Here is a 17948-nt window from a genome sequence, read left to right on the forward strand (position 1 = left end):
TTTTGATAACTTGTCAGCATGGTCTAGAGCTGATGTGTGCAAAGTTTGGCGAAGGACTGACAAACGTCCTATAGGAATTATATATTTTTTTTTAACAAATTAGAATGAGTTCACAATTAGAATAGCTAATCTCTAAAACATTGAATGACAGTTTTAAATGACAAAAAATGTAACAATTAAAATACTGTTATACAATTGTAAAAACAAAGAACATTCACTCAATCAGTAAGGGAGTAATTACTCGCTCATTCACATTCTCATTAATTAACTTACTCTTGAAACTCACTTGTGGCGTCAGATGTTGAGCCTTGAGTCAACTGAGATTCTACAGCAGGTAGGGGAGAGTAGGGTAAGATGAGCCATTTTTTACTTATGTGGTCCTCAAGATAAGAGAAAATTGGGCAGAAGTACAATGAAAGAAATTTCAAGATGTTTGCTATCATTTTAAATGAACAGAATAAATATATGGCAAAGGATTCTAAAAATGTGGCTTCTTATAAAAAAGTGTTCATGTGGCTCAATTTACCCCAGGTTAAGGGTAAGTTGATCCGAGTCAGTGGTTAAGTTGCACCAGGTCTAAACTAAACTTACTACATAAATTAATATGATTCAAAATGTGAAATTTGAAAGATAGTTTACCTCTTTTAAAAACAAATGTAATAATAAAATTTACTTTTACAAATAGTCATATTTCTTTTCTTAAAGCTAACTTAACATAAAACCAAATGAAGTTGTAATTTCTATATCTTTAATTGTTTGCATTTCTGAAACTATGATGAAAACCAAAGTTGTAACCTTCCCCAAAACAGACTAAACAGAGAGTTTGTTAAGTAATATTAAATAAAATCTGAATTAGAATGAATGTCACTGAAACGAATAAACATATTGAAACATAATAAACAAAAGGTTATTGGCATGGTTTTCTGGTTAGGCCATAAGGGACTACAGGTGGAAAGATTTATATGATTATAATCTGGTGAAAAGCATCTTCTGGTTCTTATCAGAGAAGAATTTGGTCTAGTTGTACATTGTTCCTATCAAATAAACTCAAATTACCAATTCAGGCAAATATTTAGTAAAATTATTTGCATGGTTTTCAACATTGCTAAATCACCAATATGGATCATAAATATTTTTAGACCTGGACAAATTTGCTTTGATGTAAAAAATTGCATCTGTTATGTTAAAATTGTACTTTGAAAAAAAAAAAAAAAGTTTTTTCTAGCTTCATGCATTCCCTTTTTATCAGCACTTGAATGTGGGTAAGTTTCATTAAAAAAGCAACATTTTGAGCAAAAACGTGAGGAAATCGCATTTTTGTCAAAGACTACGTGGGGATTCAGAATCAAAACATAGATGGAGTAGATCGAGTCCATCAACACCCCCAAAGCTTCAAATAGCCATTAACCCTTCTTGGGTCTACATTTTATTCAGTAACATTAGGCAGTTTTGATTGATATGCAGTTTAATGTTGATGATCGTGTTATTTCACCTATGCAAATGTTTGTTTCTGCTTCTTCTTTGCCTGTGTTTTGATCAGGAGATTCAATAGGCCTACTCTTTCAGAAGATGTGTCATAGTGCCCCCTACCAACAGTGATAACACGGAAAGCTGGAAATCCTGGGATGGGTCAGTCTGCGGACTGCAAGAGATGAGCATAACTTGAAGTAACTTTTTGCAGTTGACGTAACTCTTAGGCTGCGTCTGAAATCGCATACTCTCTTGAGTAGGTACTTATTTTGAATTTGAGTAATACTTCAGGGCTGCTAAAAAAGTATGTTTTATATAGTATCATATGCACACCAGATTCTGGCTGGAAGTAGAAGGTTATTCAGGTACTTTTTTGCCTATTTTTTTTATAAGTACTGTGAATTTGGACATACTGCTTTTGTCACATACTGTTTTTCGTCTACTGTATAGTAGGGAAGTATGCGATTTCGGACGCAGCTTTAGTCTTGCTGTAGTCTTGCAGACTGCAGACAGATTCTACTGGAAATTTCTGTCAATGGCAGGAAAGCGTTTTCTCACAAATTATGGAAATTTCCGTCAATGGCAGGGAAAGAGTTAAAATAATGTGGTACAATATTGCGTTACTTCCTTTAAAAGTAACTAATTGCGTATTTTGTTACTTTTTATGTAAAGAAATGTGTTACTTTTGCTTACTTTTTCTCACCTGGGCTGGGCTGGGCTTGCTTGGTTGTTTTTTAACAACAATAACAACAACAAAAAAGTTCTGTTTTTGGCAAATGTAAAGGCCTTTTCACATCAAAGTGAAATGAATAAGCCTCAGGCTGAAGGAAATGCAAATTCATGGTTGTACAGTAGAGGGCGCAGCTCAAACAAACCTTTGACATTCTGAATCACAGAAGAAGAAATTGTGTCCCAATTCGCCTACTTATACTATGCCCTAAAAGTATGCACTCTTTTTGTGAAGAAAAAGTACATACTTTTGAGTGTGTAGCAAAAAGAGTAGACAAGCTTTGGGACATAGTATATCACAATTACGTCTCTGCTCCTGTCACATCCTGACACGCATCCTGTATAGGGTGCTAACTGTCCCGAATTAACCGGGAGTCCGCGGGACGTCCCGTATTTTGGGCCTAATTTATTTGTCCCGTACGGGACCTCCCTTGTCCCGTTTTTTGACTACTACGCTGATCTAACCACTGACTGATACAACAGCAACAGCAGCAGTGCTGATCACGACACTTGAGAATGATCACCGACACCTGTCATCATCCAATCACAGCCCCCCACCCCTCATCAGTATACGTTAATAAATGCGCCAATTCCTCCACACACACACACACACACACACACACAAACAAACAAAAAGAACGCTGTTCAGTTGATTTGGCATGTGGATTAAACTGCAAATATTTATAAACCTGCAAAAAAGAAAAGACTGTGCAGCTACAATAAAAATTGGGAAGTAAAAAATATGTGGATTAAGCCCGTCAGCGGTGACTCAACAAAAGCCTTTTGTACTTTATGTCGCAGGGAATTTTCAGTTGCCCATGGAGGTGAGAATGACTTGACTAAACATGCTTCCACAGAAATGAAAGCTTTAGCTTAAGTTCTGCCAGGAAGACTTAATTACTACGTCACTTATTACCTTCATCTCTATCCAATCACATCTTTATACTTTCTGTATAAAAGATCGGTACTTACACGTTTGAGTTCGCAGATGCCGACGCGACAACCTCCACCCTCCCCACCACCACCAGGATGGTCCTGTCCATACCTTCCAGGGGGGTCGGCTGCGCCCCTGCCTTCGTCTTCAGGCAGGAGATGCAGATCCGCTACCCTCAGATTACGAACTATGGACGGGGCCTACGCCAAAGAACTTTATAATGCTTGCTGGGCTGTCAATAAATGTATGCTTTGTTACATCATTTTATCTCCCGAGTCTTTCTGGTAGAAATGCACAAGAAGGCCACACTAGCTAAAGGTGCAAGCAATATCGTTGGATTCTTCGGGGTAAATACTGTGGAAACTGACAAAATAGCGGCCTCGTTCGTGTATCACACACGGTGCTTTGTTTCATGACTCAAATGTTGTGAAGAAGATGCGCATGGGGAGAACGAAAGTGGAGATGATCACAATGAATGTTTTAGGACCAAAGACTGTGCGGGATATCCTGAATGTTCTATCTCCGTCTGAAGGTGAGCCTGTGTTTTACTTGGTTGCCACCGATGCATCAAACAAGGGAAACAGAAAAATGTTTCCAATGTGCGTGAGATATTTTTCTGTGTCTGATGGAGTGCGGTGACAGTTACTTGACTTTTACGAAGATAATGATGAAACTGCAAATGGTATTCATCGAGCTCTGATGAACTGCCTGAAAATGTATGAACTGGATATAAAACACATCACAGCCTATGAGGCAGATAATGCCAATGTTAACTTCGGAAAACACCACTCCGTTTACCAGTTATTGAGCAGTGCCAACAGTCGCATTTTGAAAGCTAATTGCCCGGCTCACATAGCTCATAACACCTGCAATCACGCCTGTGATCAGCTCTCTGTGGATATTGAGTCACTGGTTTTAAAGATCTACAGCCACTTCTCAGTATCTGCTTCCAGAAGAGAGGAACTGCATGCATTTTTTGATTTTGTTGACATTGAGTGGCATGAAATTCTCTGTCATGTTTGCACGTGATGGATGTCTCTTCATCCAGCTGTTGATCGTCTCCTGCAGAGCTGGCCAGCTCTCACCTCATACTTCAGGTCCCTTGGGGAGACCTGTCCTGTGGCACTGAGGAGGATTTTTGAGGACGAAGAAAAAACTGCAGCTGCTGAGATTTATCTGTGCTTTTTCCACAACGTGGGGTGTGTTTTTGACACACTCGTTAAAAAGCTGGAGGAAACATAGCTCTGCATCACAGATGTTTACGAGGAGGTGGGAAAATTCAAATTGAAGATGCTTCAGCGGAAAGAAGACTGCTTTTTTGGATACCAGACCAAGCAGCTGATGGACAAACAAGTGTCAGCACAGAGATCAAAGCAGAAAAATTACTTTCTGAAGTTTTATGACTCTGTCATTGCATACATTGACAAATGGTTTGATTTCTCATCAGAAAATGTGATGATGAAACTGAAACCAATCGGCTTACATGAGGAGCTCTCCTTCACTAACCTGGAGCAGGTGGTGGTTACCCTCAAAATGACAGAGACAGTGAGTATGGACCAACTCTATGAAGAGTTTTGTGCTAGCAAGAAAGAAATAAAGAAAGCCACACAGGATCCCACAAAATCCACCAGTGAGAAGTGGGTCGCAGTTTTCCAAAATTTAGGGAAAGCCAACTTGATCAACATGTTCAGGATTGTCTCATTTGTCCTCAGTGTGCCAGGCTCAAATGCCTTTGTAGAGAGAATTTTCTCTCTGATGACCATTAAATGGTCAGACTCAAGAAACAGATGCAGCACAGAGCTTATCAAAAATGAACCTCAAATATCTGTGAACTGTGACCTGTCAATTAAGGACTTTTCTCTGGCTGCACAAAAGGACAGAAGACTGCTTGAATCGCTTGAAGAGCAGTCAAAAATATCCATGGAAAAAGTAGACTTGGTGAGCAGAGGCATGCTTCTCTTTTCTTCTTTTGCATTTAAATGATTTATTTTGTCAAGTTTTGTTTTCCAACTTAGTTTTCCAATATATAGTTTGAGTGAATAAGAATGTGAAGTATTTATTCCCCACCATTGTTTGTGTGCACAGAGGTTGCACGTTCTGATTCTGCTATTTGATTCCTCTGCAAAACTACAGCATACAGAAGCTATGTTATTCTTAGTTTGTCACATGCAAGATTATCATGAAGGGGATAACTTTTTCTAACCTCTAGTCACTAGTGTTTTGTCTTAGACAAAAAGTAAATGTAATAGGTAATGGTTCAATTAAAGGACTGTTAACGCTGCTGTAAATTAACAAACTATTATTAAACCTACTGTACGTTGCCAAAGGCATGAGAGTTATGTATTCATATTTTATTAAGTTATCCATAACATTATGACAAATGGCTTAAAACCATAAACTGTATATTCACACAAAACCAGGCCACCTTTTGTCCCTCATCTCATAGTGACAAAGTTGGCAACCCTAATCCTGTCACAGTAAACTGGCTTGTCAATCATCTTGTCCTCCACATTTCATTTAATTTCTTACCGTTTTGGAGAGAAATGCAGTAGCACGTTGATCTGCAGTCACGGGTCTTTCATGTGGAGACTCTCCCCATATTAATGCATAATAAGGCATTTAAAAGTTAGGTAACACTTTATAATAACGTTCAGTTGTAAGTCATTTATAAGTGGTTAGTTATTGATGAACTAATTATTTACAAAACATTCATAAATGATTAGCAAGTGATATACTAACTTTTTATGTATGTTTTGTAAATTCCGTTACAAGTCATTTACAAGTGATTAGTAAATGATTAACTAATCATTTACGAAACATGACTATGTATTCATAAATGATTAATAAGTGATATGTTCATTATTTTATGTATGTTTTGTAGATTCAGTTATGTCATATACATTTGATTAGTTAATGATTAACTCATCATTTACAAAACATGACTATGCGTTTCATAAATGTTTATTTCATTTTTAAAAATGTTGGTATGTTTTGCTCACATCAGGTGCACAGTGTTTAAAGACTCCATGTGTTTCAGAGAAGACAGCTGTCTATACCCTCACCAGTCAGCACTTACACTGCAGTACACACGACAGTGTTCAACACCTGTTATAGATGTGTAAACACATGAATAAATCATTTACAACACTTTCTGCATCCCCTAATCTAAAGTAGATACGATCATTCACATCATTCGTAGATACGATTCGTTGATCTTATGCCTTATTGATTCTTGAAGTGGTAATCTACGAATGATGTGTAACACATTTACAAGTGATGAATAGTTTACACTTTAGATTAGGGGATGCAGAAAGTGTTGTAAATAATTTATTTATGCGTTTACACATCATTGTGTTGAACTCTGTTACTTAGCCTACCTGTTACAAATTATCTGTACGTGTATATAAGGCATTTACAGCACTTTCTGCACCCTCTAATTGCTACATACATACAAAAAAAAAAAAGAACATAATTTATTAAACATTTATGAACCGCATATTCATGTTTTGTAATGATTAGTTAAATGACTTACAACTGAATATACAAAACATACATACAATAATGAACATATCACTTATTAATCATTTATGAACGCATAGTCATGTTTCGTAAATAATTAGTTAATCATTTACTAATCACTTGTAAATGACTTGTAACGGAATTTACAAAACATACATAAAATGTTAGATTTATGTAAATGATTAATTCATCATTAACTAATCATTTATGAATGTTTAATTTATGTAAATGATTAATTCATCATTAACTAACCACTTAGAAATTACTTACAACTGTATGTTATTATAAAGTGTTACCAACCTTTTTTCTGTCTGTTTTCTCTAAACACTGTAAATGAACTTAAATTGTGTCCATATTTTAAAGTGTTATATTCTGCATCTACATTTTAATAATAATAATAATAATTCGTTACATTTATATAGCGCTTTACATGGAAGGGGGAATATCCTCAACCACCACCAGGGGCTGGGGGCGGGGTTACCGTGACCAACAAGACGAATAGAAACTTGTGACCGCCATTTTTAAATAGCAGCTAGTCGAGCTAATAGCAGCTCGATTATAATATCCGTCTATGTAAGTTACGGCGAGCTGCACGAACGCGTTGGATTCTGATGTATTTTTGCAAACCCATGAGCATCCATAGTATTGCAACGTCCGTTATTGTTGATGGCTTGTTCGAGATGCATCGGAGCGGCGAGGACCGATCGGAGCTGCGGGAGTGTTTGGAGAGCATACGACTCCTTGTGCTTTTAGATCGCTATCGCAGTGCTTTGATGTCATGCGGCGATCGATCTGCGAGAAGCCGATGCATCTCGAACAAGCCTGGCGTGTTTGTGTTTGGGCGCTACCGCACTAGCGGTTGCTGGGCAACATGAGACGTATACAGTGACGTAAGATCTGGCTCTGTTGTGGCTCTCTAGCCGGTGGAAAGGCAAACCGGTTCTTAGTAAGCTCGTCAGTCGAACCAACTCTGAACCAGCTTTGGCTCTGGCTCTGAACCAGCACCCGGTTCTTGTTGGTGGAAAAGGGGTAGAACAAGCCTTCCATCAACAATGGAGGTCGTTGCGTTACTATTGATGCTCATGGCTTTGCGAACCTACATCGGCATCCAAACACGGCGAATCCAACGTGTTTGTGCAGCTCGCCGTAACTTGCATAGACGGAGATTACAATCAAGCTGCTATTAGCTCGATTAGGTGCTATTTGAAAAATGGCGGTCACAAGTTTCTGTTCGTCTTGTTGGTCACGGTAACCCCGCCCCCAGCCCCTGACGCAAGTGGTTCTTACTTCTAGACCAGCAATGTTTTGGTGCTACTTAAGAACCACTTTTCCTGGTTCAGAGCTGGTGCTTTGGGTGTCGAAAAACAAAGAACCGATTTGAAACTAGGCTCTAGCTCCGAACCAGCACCAGCACTGCCTTGGTGGAAAAGGGTTAACAAGTCAGTTTATTTGGCGAATTAAACTTGTGAGGTAACGCAGCGCTGTTTCACTTGGTCTACACTATCACACTAAACTGCATTTGAGTGTGTTGAAAGTTATAATGTTATTCTATGTGTTTGTTTGTCTGTATGAGACTAGCAGTAAGCTAGATGAACATTAGAATAACATACTGATCATATTCTAACATTTCATCATGTTGAGCTATATAACATTGATTAGTTTTATGTACATTTGCTCACCTGTCTAATAAAGTACGTGCAAAACATCTCTGTCAAGTCGAAGTTTGTCACGGACGTGGAGCTCTCGGCATCTCGAAAACACCACGCCGATATTGATCCTCGTTTTAGTTCTCCTTTTGTCCCAAAGTCTGCTTGTCATGGTCCATAATGTTTGAACGAAACAACTCCATGAGCGTGCCGCTAGACGTAACGCAGTTGTCGCTATGGCAGTACGAGCGGAAACCAGGGATAACGCGGATATTACGTCATTGACAGGCGACAAGTGAACATGGACGAGCCATTATTTAAAATTGGAATTTCTCTGAAATTAAAAATCTTTGGGAACTTTTGGGATACTGGAAGTACACAACTGCAGGAAATATATCACACGTTGCAAGTGATTTTGGTTATTTTATTACAAAAATCTTACATATTGTAGCTTTAAACACCTTACAAGAAAACCAACACATTTTAAAATCTTTTTTTTTTTTTGCATTTTGATTCCCTGTTAACTGTAGTAACAAACTGTCAGAATAATATACCCATTTGTTGACATTTAGCAAGAAACCTTATAATTTAGAAAATAAAATCTTATGTCAGAGGTTATGTCTACCTTCAACAATAAGGGTGTCCTCCCTTGAGATGTAGCCACACCCTCCAGTGTCATATTGCATCAACCAAAACCATTTTATCATTTAAAGAAATAGTGTATCTTTAATTAAAGGCCATTGTCACTCTCTTAAAGCATTAACCCATTGAGCACAGTAAATCAAACTAAACTGCCCACTTTACCTGCATTCACCCTACATTTATTTTTAAGAGTGCATTTACTATTGGAAGCTATGGCCAAAAAGCCTCTGAAAAGACCAAGAAAAAAAAAACATGGGAATGTTCAGGTTATGAAATATAATTTAATGTAGCACATACAAAGAATACACAAGGAAAATCATGATTATCCTATTTGAATCTGCCCTTCCACCATATCCGACTCCCTCATCTTTGACTCTCAGTTCCTTCCTCCACATCTTTTCTTGGGGAGCGCTTCAGTCTTCTGCCACAGACTTGGAGTAGTAATACCAATCACACCAAAAGCAATTATCTGTCCAGCATTCCCACTGAGTTTACTCTCCTCATCTGAACCCATTCCCAGATCATCCTCCTCCTCATGAACCACCACCGCACGTCCCAGAATAGAATAAGGCCCAAAGAGCTTGGCGTCTGGAAGCGTCAGGAACTGCCTCATAACTCCTCGCTCGGAAGCAAAGTTGCCCAGGTCTCCAGGATGATGAGGGTGGTCAATGCCGTTTGGATTATAATGAGGACCAACAGTGATGCTGCCTTGACTGAGGTCTCCATACTGATGGATGTGCATGGCACGCTCTTGATGATCGATGGCAGGCAAACCACGGAGGTTGATTTTCACTTCTAAATCTCCATTGGGGAAGAGCTGCTTGAAGAGGATTTGCCCAAAGATCTTTGGCTGGTTACGTGGCAAATTGGGGCTGGGAGTTACTTCACAAGTGGCATAGATTGTGTTGTCGAACTCCACAACTTCCGGCTGTGGAGCTTCGGCAGGCAAACAAACTGGATTTTTGGAGAACTCTCCTCCTTGTATATGCAGCACCAGCAATATCAGAGGGAATATTAGGATGATTTTCTCCATGTTGATCTTTAAAGCCTACAATGAGTGGATTCAGTGAAATCATGCCGTTTGTTTAAGAATGTAATATTTTTGATAAAAGGTCAAAGCTTTGAGAATGGAAGTTGCATTAGGTAAAATAGCACAACCAGATTAGTTTGCAACGGAAGACCATATAAGAACCCAGACAGCAACATAGTGGCGGCCCAGATCCGGCCCACATCTGGGCCGTGTGATTGAATGCAGGTAAGGTGGGACACTTTTTGTTAAACGTGTTATTTAGATACAGTACCTAGATGTTTATTTCTTTTTATTACTTTTGTTAACTTTAAGGTTCGACTTTAATATTTCATTTTGAATACAGTTGATATGTGTTATTTGCAAGGTATATACCAATAAACATTTTGAGATCATGCACTCCAGACAAATTTCTTTTCAGGTAATGTGACCCATCCCTAATTTATCAAAAATGATCCTGAATCTTAAAAACACATGATTTATTAACACATCACACAAACATACTCCACAGCATATTTAACAGACCCAAAAGCACATAGATAGGCTATGATGAGTAATACTCATCAGTTCACTCAATGCATGTGTAAAGTTCAAAACAACTAGAACATGTTATGTTGACATGAAATTTTATGAAATTATGAATTATTTTATGAAACTTAATGAACTCTACAACATATTACAAATGGAACTACAACACATGCAACAACAAATAGGCTAACAAAAATTCAATAAGAGGAAAATTTAAAATGGTAACCATATTGTAAAAAGTTAATAGACAAACGCATCTTTATAAAAGTCCACATTGTTATTGCAGATGAAAATAACACAGATAACATTAAATAATATTTTTTATCAGTTTAGACTGTTTATTAGTCACTCAAAACTTTATCTAAACCTCTCACTATCAGTTGCGCATATCAGCCATGTTTTGTAGTTTTTTAACACTTTTTACTCGTGTTTATTAGTTCTGATCGAATCCTCCTCCAAAGCACAATGGATTGTGGGCAATATTAGCTGTTATAATGTGCACAGATCCACACTTCGAAAATCTACCGAAATAGATCATCTGGGGACTTTTGACATACTCTTTTCAACATATGCTTTGGGACACACTTATTCTAATCTCACATACTGTTTAGTATGAATAGAATGGACATTGGGACACAAGGCAAGGCTGCATACGAAATTGCATACTTCTATATGGAAGGTGAAAAACAGTATGTGACAAAAGAAGTATGTCCGAATTCAGAGTTCTCATTAAAGAGTAGGCAAAAGTACCCGGATTACTCTTCTGGCGAGATTCTGAAGTGTGCATACGATGGACACCTTACATCCCAGGCCACGGTAGAGGATTTATAAATGGCAGTGAAGCGACGTCGCTGTTTGGTCACTTGATAATGACAACATGCCGAATGTCGTGCATACAGATTACATTCACACTATATAGAACGTTTTTTAGTGGTCGTGAAGTAATTACTTATTCAAAATAAGTACCTGCTCAAGAGAGTATGCGATTTCGGACACATCCCAACACTCTGGGTGCTTCTCATTTCTTATTTGTGCATCCTCATTTTCTTCCCTCGCTTCTTTTCCTCGTGTCTCAGCTCCACCATCTTAGTATGTGAGGGAAGGATCCCTGTGCATCGAGATTCCTCAGGAAGCTTCCTCGCTCTTCATTCCTCGCCTCCTCGTGGTGCAGTTAGAGAATTGAGATGTCCTTCAAGATGGCTGACGGGTCACTCGCTTGAGGACGTAGAAGCAAGGAAACGAGGAAGCATGCATTTGAGTATTGAGAAGCACCATCTTAAGCTATAAAAACAATCAAAAGAAACTCAAATGAGATCTTTATCTAAAGTCATTTTTGCTTATTCTTATGGTTGAATTGGAGCATTGAAGGTCAGCAGCAAAGACAATGGTTAATAAAGTGAGATTAAACACATAAAGTATATTTGTGTTATTTAACATATTTAATTATTGCAGGTTTGCGTAATATTCAGAGTTTGCATTTGACTGTTTTTATTCACTTTGAGGAATACTGAGTCTGTTTTTGTGCAAGTGAGTTGAGCAAATGTTTACACAGCGCACACAATTACATTTATTAATTTATTATTTTATCCAAAGCGACTTACAGTTGAGAAATACAACAAGCGATTTTATCTTAAAGGCCCCCTGAAATCAAAATGTAAGTTTTTTTTAGCTATTAGTATGAATATGTTAGTCTTAAGATTATGAATAAGCGGGTGTTCCAAAACAATGACGAAATTCGCATTTAGGAGATATAAGCATTCAAAATGTTCATTCGTAACATCACCGCGTATTCAGCTTCTCAAAATGAAAGTCTGTGAGGTAAACTAAATGCTATTGCTATTTGAAAATGGGGAGGAGCCATTCTATATATACCGCCATAGCTTTCTGTTTCAGTGGAAATTACGTCACCGCATCATACAAAGCTACGTGTTCCAAGGCACTTCAGTGGGCCTTTAAGAAAGCAATAAACACGAGAAGTGCCAGCAATTCAAAATTTCAGTCATCGTTTAAGATAATATAAGCTAGAACAGGGAGGGATTAAGGAATAATGAGAGCATAGACAAAGGAATAGTAAAAGCATAGAAGATTTTTTAGCAGGATGCAGTTAAGTTCTCACTGTTTTTTTAAAATAGGACAAATTTGGCTTCCAGGATGGGGTTGGGAAGATCATTCCACCAGCAAGGAACAGTGAACGAATTTCTCCCGATTTCTCTCAACATGGGGACATGTCGGTCAATACAGTTTTTGGTAAAACAAAGTAACTTATTTGAAAAAGTATTGGGTTATACTTTACTAGTTTCTTGCAAAAAATAATTTGATTACGTAACTCTCGTTACTTGTAATGCGTCACACCCCAACACTGGTTATGAAATATGTGCAATTTTTAGAGGACTGACTAAAGATCACAAATATCAAAGTTTTACGATCATAAAAGGACAAAAAGCTATTCAGTGTTAAAGGAAGGTGGTTAAGTGAAAAACTTACACCCAAAAATCTACAGATTAGAGAACCGTACGTCCTTTAAATTTTTCCCAATTGAAGAGGACACAACTATGCAAGTTTGGAGCAAAAATCATGGGTCAGGTGTGATGCACTTGCAAATTATTTAACGTGTTTCAACTGTCCCTCTGTTCCAACTGCACAATGCACGGTCTGCCCCTATTCTTTCAAAACCCTCTACAGAAGACGATTGGCTCGTAGGAACAGAGGACGTCCTCCTTAAGTTACATCACTTCATTTACCAGCCCTCATAAGAGAAAGGAAGGAAGAAGTTTTTACTCGCAGAAAGAAGATGATGATGATAATATGCTGACTGAACCCAAGAATAATCTTCAGCATTGACATCCATGTTTTATGTCAAGCGAAAAGACATATCACATCAGTGCAAAGGTGACTCAGTTTATTTGTCCTAATTCAAATCTTTTCATAAATTGGAGGAAATGTGATGTTTTCATGCCTTTTTTTTTCCAGAGAAATGGGATCTGATCATGGCGTAATGGACCGAGTGTCATATGCTCATCCCTTGATGTTTGGATCGTCTTTGAACCACCAGTATTTCCCCTTCAAAGATGCACTGAAAAATCCCCAGAATGACCAAGAGCAAGTCAACGGTCAACGGTACATCGGATGCCTTTCCTACCTGTCCTACCATGGGAACTTCAGTGTGCATGACCTCTCCTTGGAACCTGCATTCATCCACAGACGTAACGAGAGAGAGCGGCAGAGAGTCCGCTGTGTCAATGAGGGATATGCCAGACTCCGTGAACATTTACCACAGGAATTTGAGGATAAGAGACTCAGCAAGGTAGAGACACTGCGGGCGGCCATAAGCTACATTAAACACCTGCAGGAGCTTCTGGAGCTCAGTCTACCTTAGAGAATGTCAGGACTGTCTTCAGAGAAGGGCAGAGGAACTCAAGGACTAGTGTGAGCGGCAGCATTGATCTGGGACACTGTATGCTTGCCATTAAATTCTTTATTGTTTCGTTACTTTTAAAACACTGATGTGATGAAGCTTGAACAAATGTACTGCTTTCCAGATGATACACTCTTTAACCAATGTCTTAGAGGTGTTTGTTTGCATACTGGTTATGATTCTGAAAATGTTCATGGTTTCTTTTCAGGAGCATGTACAGGTATGCTTAAAATGTATGTGAATGTTGTTTTGACTTAACAACAATTAATCAAGGAACAAACCAATACAAAACGTTGAATGAGCCCTTAAATGAAAAAAGACATTCATAAAACTATGCCTCTAATCTCATTTTAAGTCTGCATCTTAACTTTTTGAGATTATGAATTCCTTTGCTCAAAAACTAAAAAATGTTATAACTAAACTAAAATGTAACTAAAGTTAACTATAATGTTATAAAATGTCAATGGTAAAAAGGGTATTTGAACAGTTTAATTAAAAAAGTTAAACACTGGTTTAAAATATGCAATGTTTTTTAAAAAAATATATATATATATATATTTAAAAAAAAAAAAAATGTTTATAAATATTTAATGTGTTCATTTAATCATACAATTATTTTTCCTTTTTTTTTCTCCTGTCCATACTTTGTTCTAGCACAAAACGAGACGACCGTGTCATATTTTCATTAAACACAATAGACAGATAGGCTACAACTATAAACATAATATATAAAAATGTTGGTAACACTTTACAATAAGGGTTCATTCGTTAAACTTAGGTAACTACATTAGTTAACGTGAACAAACGAAGGAACAATACTTTTATACAGCATTTATTAATCATATTTATTAATCGTAGTTTACATTTACAAATACATTTTTAAGATCAAAAGTTGCATCTGTTAATATGCAAAAAAATCAATCAGTGCAGTGAAAACATACTGTTCATTGTTTAATTCATGTTAGTTAATGCATTAACTAATGTTAACAAATGGATCTTATTGTAAGTGTTACCAAAATGTTAATAAAAATTAAGGGATCCTAAGGAATAATTGTAATTTCACATCTGATGAAACTATATCTTTGTCTATATCTACACTGCTAGCGATATACTTTTTGACAAATACTTTTTGAAACCACAGTTTAGAACAGTCTGAAACCTAATCTAATGGTCTTGTAAATTAGTCAATGAAGCTGAAGTATTGTTCACTATAGTGTATATGGGATCTACAGCAATTGAATATTAAATCAATTTCCATTGCAGCTTGAGTTGTTGCGATGCACATATACTGTAAGCAATAAATAAGACCCAGTACTACAAAAGAGAAGTTAGATAGAAATAGCCACAACATCCTAATAACATCTTCAGCTAATGTTGTGATTCAGGCCTTCGGGTGATGCAGTCATTCTAACAAATATGGTAGTGGGATTTACATTGAATCAGTCTGTACACAATGAGGAACTGAAAATCTTGGGAGATGCAAAGATGCTGTCAAGATTTTTTTGTGTAATAATAATATAAAATATTAGTGATAAATCAGTCCAAGGAGATTACCTGAAAGTCATTATCCTTGACAATGTTGTGTTTAGAATTGAAACTAGCAATGTCAGATTTTGGAATTTTGATCTTTTGATCTAATTGGTCAAAGTGGTTGGCAAAAAGAAATTTTCATGATGGAGAAGCTGTTTACATGACAACATTTTCAACTAAAAGCGGAAAACTTCACAAATTCGTGTGTTGTAGTTTACAAGGAGACGATAACATTATCGTTTTCAAAAACTTGCACTTTGAAACCAAAATGCATAAAAAGTATTCTGTTTTTAGTTGAAAACTGTGTTGTGTAAATGCCCCCAAAAGGACAAGGTTTTGAAAAAGATACCGTTATTGTCTCAGTGTAAACTACAAAAATGTTTCAAGTGGCCTGCTACTGGCCTGGCATGCATAATACACGCTTTTAGTCATTTTCAAGGATCTATCTGAACAGGGAATTTTTTGACATTATCTTCTCTTCAAGAAAAACGCAAAGAAAAATCTTTTCTGTTTTTAGTACATCATTGTTGTCTAAATGTACCCTTAGATTGATTCAAATAACACAGTCTCACCCCAAAACGTCACGTACTGACGGGTCTTGACCAAACGGCAACATACGACGAAAAGGGTACCCCTAAAACGTCCATATTTGACGATTCGGGTTATGGGTAGGTTTAGGTATGCGTTAGGGTACCGCTAGGAAGCGCTACTGGTGCGCTTATGTCTTCGTCTCATATGGACGTTTTAGGGGTACCCTTTTCGTCGTATGTTGCCGTTTGGTCAAGACCCGTCAGTACGTGACGTTTTGGGGTGAGACCGGGCTGATTCAAACATTGAAATGCATTGTATGCTGAATAATTTTCAGGGGTTTTTATTCACATCGAAATAGTAACGGGATACTTTATCAGACAGCTCTTTATTCCGCATGCAGCTTGAGAACGACTCTGTACTGCAGGCAAATACAATTTATATCCATAACAATATAATACATAAATAAAACTTATTTTAATGTGGGCCTGTGCCCCAGTACTTAAGAAGCACTCCTAATGCTATGAGATGCTTTGGCAGGTGGTTGTTTATTTCTAGCTTTTATTCTAATATCTTCTAGAAGAAATTGATACAATTTTAATACTGTGCATATACTGTATGGGTATGCTGTAATGTTTTTATAATGCTATGGCCAATTTAAATCTAAAGGGAAAGTTCACCCAAAAATGCAAATTCTGTCATCATTTATTCACTCTCAAGTTGTTCTGAACCTGTATAAATATATTTAAACTGCTGAACACAAAAGAAGATATTTTGAAGAATGTTAATTGAAAGAAAGAACAGTTGTGTAAGAACAGTTGTGGGGCACCATCGACTTACATAGTATGGAAAAATACTAATATATATACATATATATTTAAAAAATAATAATAATACTATGGAAGTCAATGTTGCCCCACAACAGTTTGATTACAAACATTCTGTAAAATATCTTTCTTTGTTTTCAGCAGAAGAAAGAAATGCATACAGGTTCAGAGCAATTTGAGGGTGAGTAAATAGTTTAAGTTAATTTCACTATTCTCTAAAAGAATGAGTCCTTCTCATTGTCAAGTCAAGTCACCTTTATTTACATGCTTTACAATACAGATTGTTTCAAAGCAGTTTTACAGTGATAACAGGAAAATTATGCTACAAAGCTTGTTTATTTGTTTCAATGTGCTAAATAAGGTTAAGGATTGATATTGCTTCATGCTTTTAAGCATGTAATATTATTATAAATCATATTCACCATCTCTTCCCCCTATAAGTACGCAGAGATTTAACACCCAATCCCTATGTGAACAAGCCTGCCCCATCTGGATAATATGTTCTGGAATGTATTCTTTACTTTGAAAAGGAAACAGAGGAAGTATAAACCACATCAAGCCACAAAAATACCCTCTTCACCTCTGCTTATTCTTCACGCTTTAGTTAAACTACTGGGAAGTGGCATGCATGTTCTTTTCTTGCTAATGTACCAGCAAACTCTTAACCACCGCAACTGACCGGGAATCAGTGGGAGACAGAAAACCAACAAAGAGGAAAACCAATGAACCATGAAGGCTGGAAGAACGCTGCCTGTCAAGGTGGAATGAGAGTGTCAACAAAGCCCTTTCACAGCATCCGTGTGAATAGGAGCTGGTAATTAACAGAGGTGCTGGTACCCTGACTGTAATGGTTCAGTGGTAGGCAGCGGGAGGGAGGAAGTTCAAATACGCAAATAGCACAATAATAGCCTTCCACCAAGATCACAATCACAGAAACATCACCAAGCTAGAAACCAAATCTTCTAGCTTGCATTTTGTTTCACAAATAGAAGTGCACAAGATCTATCAGATGAAAAGTGATCCAAGTGTGAACAAACTTTTGCTTTTACTTCCTGCTGGAGGTTTTTTATTTAATGTTGATTGCGCTTACAAAAAATAAGTCTACTTCAAGTTAATTTTATAAAGTATACTTACGTAAAGTTCAAGGATAGTT

General features: G+C 37.2%; 2 protein-coding genes across 2 annotated transcripts; one reads left to right on the forward strand and one right to left on the reverse strand.

Moving 5' to 3' along the window:
• Nucleotides 1–9316: 9316 nt before the first annotated feature.
• LOC311082177 (extracellular superoxide dismutase [Cu-Zn]-like) lies at nt 9317–9973 on the reverse strand (the record flags this gene model as incomplete). The annotated part of the gene is made up of 1 exon (XM_084112916.1): nt 9317–9973. One exon carries the CDS (start codon nt 9971–9973, stop codon nt 9317–9319), a length of 657 nt encoding a protein of 218 aa, XP_083969042.1.
• A 3517-nt stretch (nt 9974–13490) lies between these two features.
• Nucleotides 13491–13871, forward strand: LOC311082178 (achaete-scute homolog 5-like; the record flags this gene model as incomplete). The annotated part of the gene is made up of 1 exon (XM_084112917.1): nt 13491–13871. The coding sequence occupies one exon, from the start codon at nt 13491–13493 to the stop codon at nt 13869–13871; it is 381 nt and encodes a 126-aa protein (XP_083969043.1).
• Between the last annotated feature and the right edge of the window lie 4077 nt (nt 13872–17948).

The sequence above is a fragment of the Abramis brama genome (genome assembly GCF_963993115.1).
Source record: "Abramis brama genome assembly, chromosome: 4".
Taxonomy (NCBI): Eukaryota; Metazoa; Chordata; class Actinopteri; order Cypriniformes; family Leuciscidae; genus Abramis; species Abramis brama.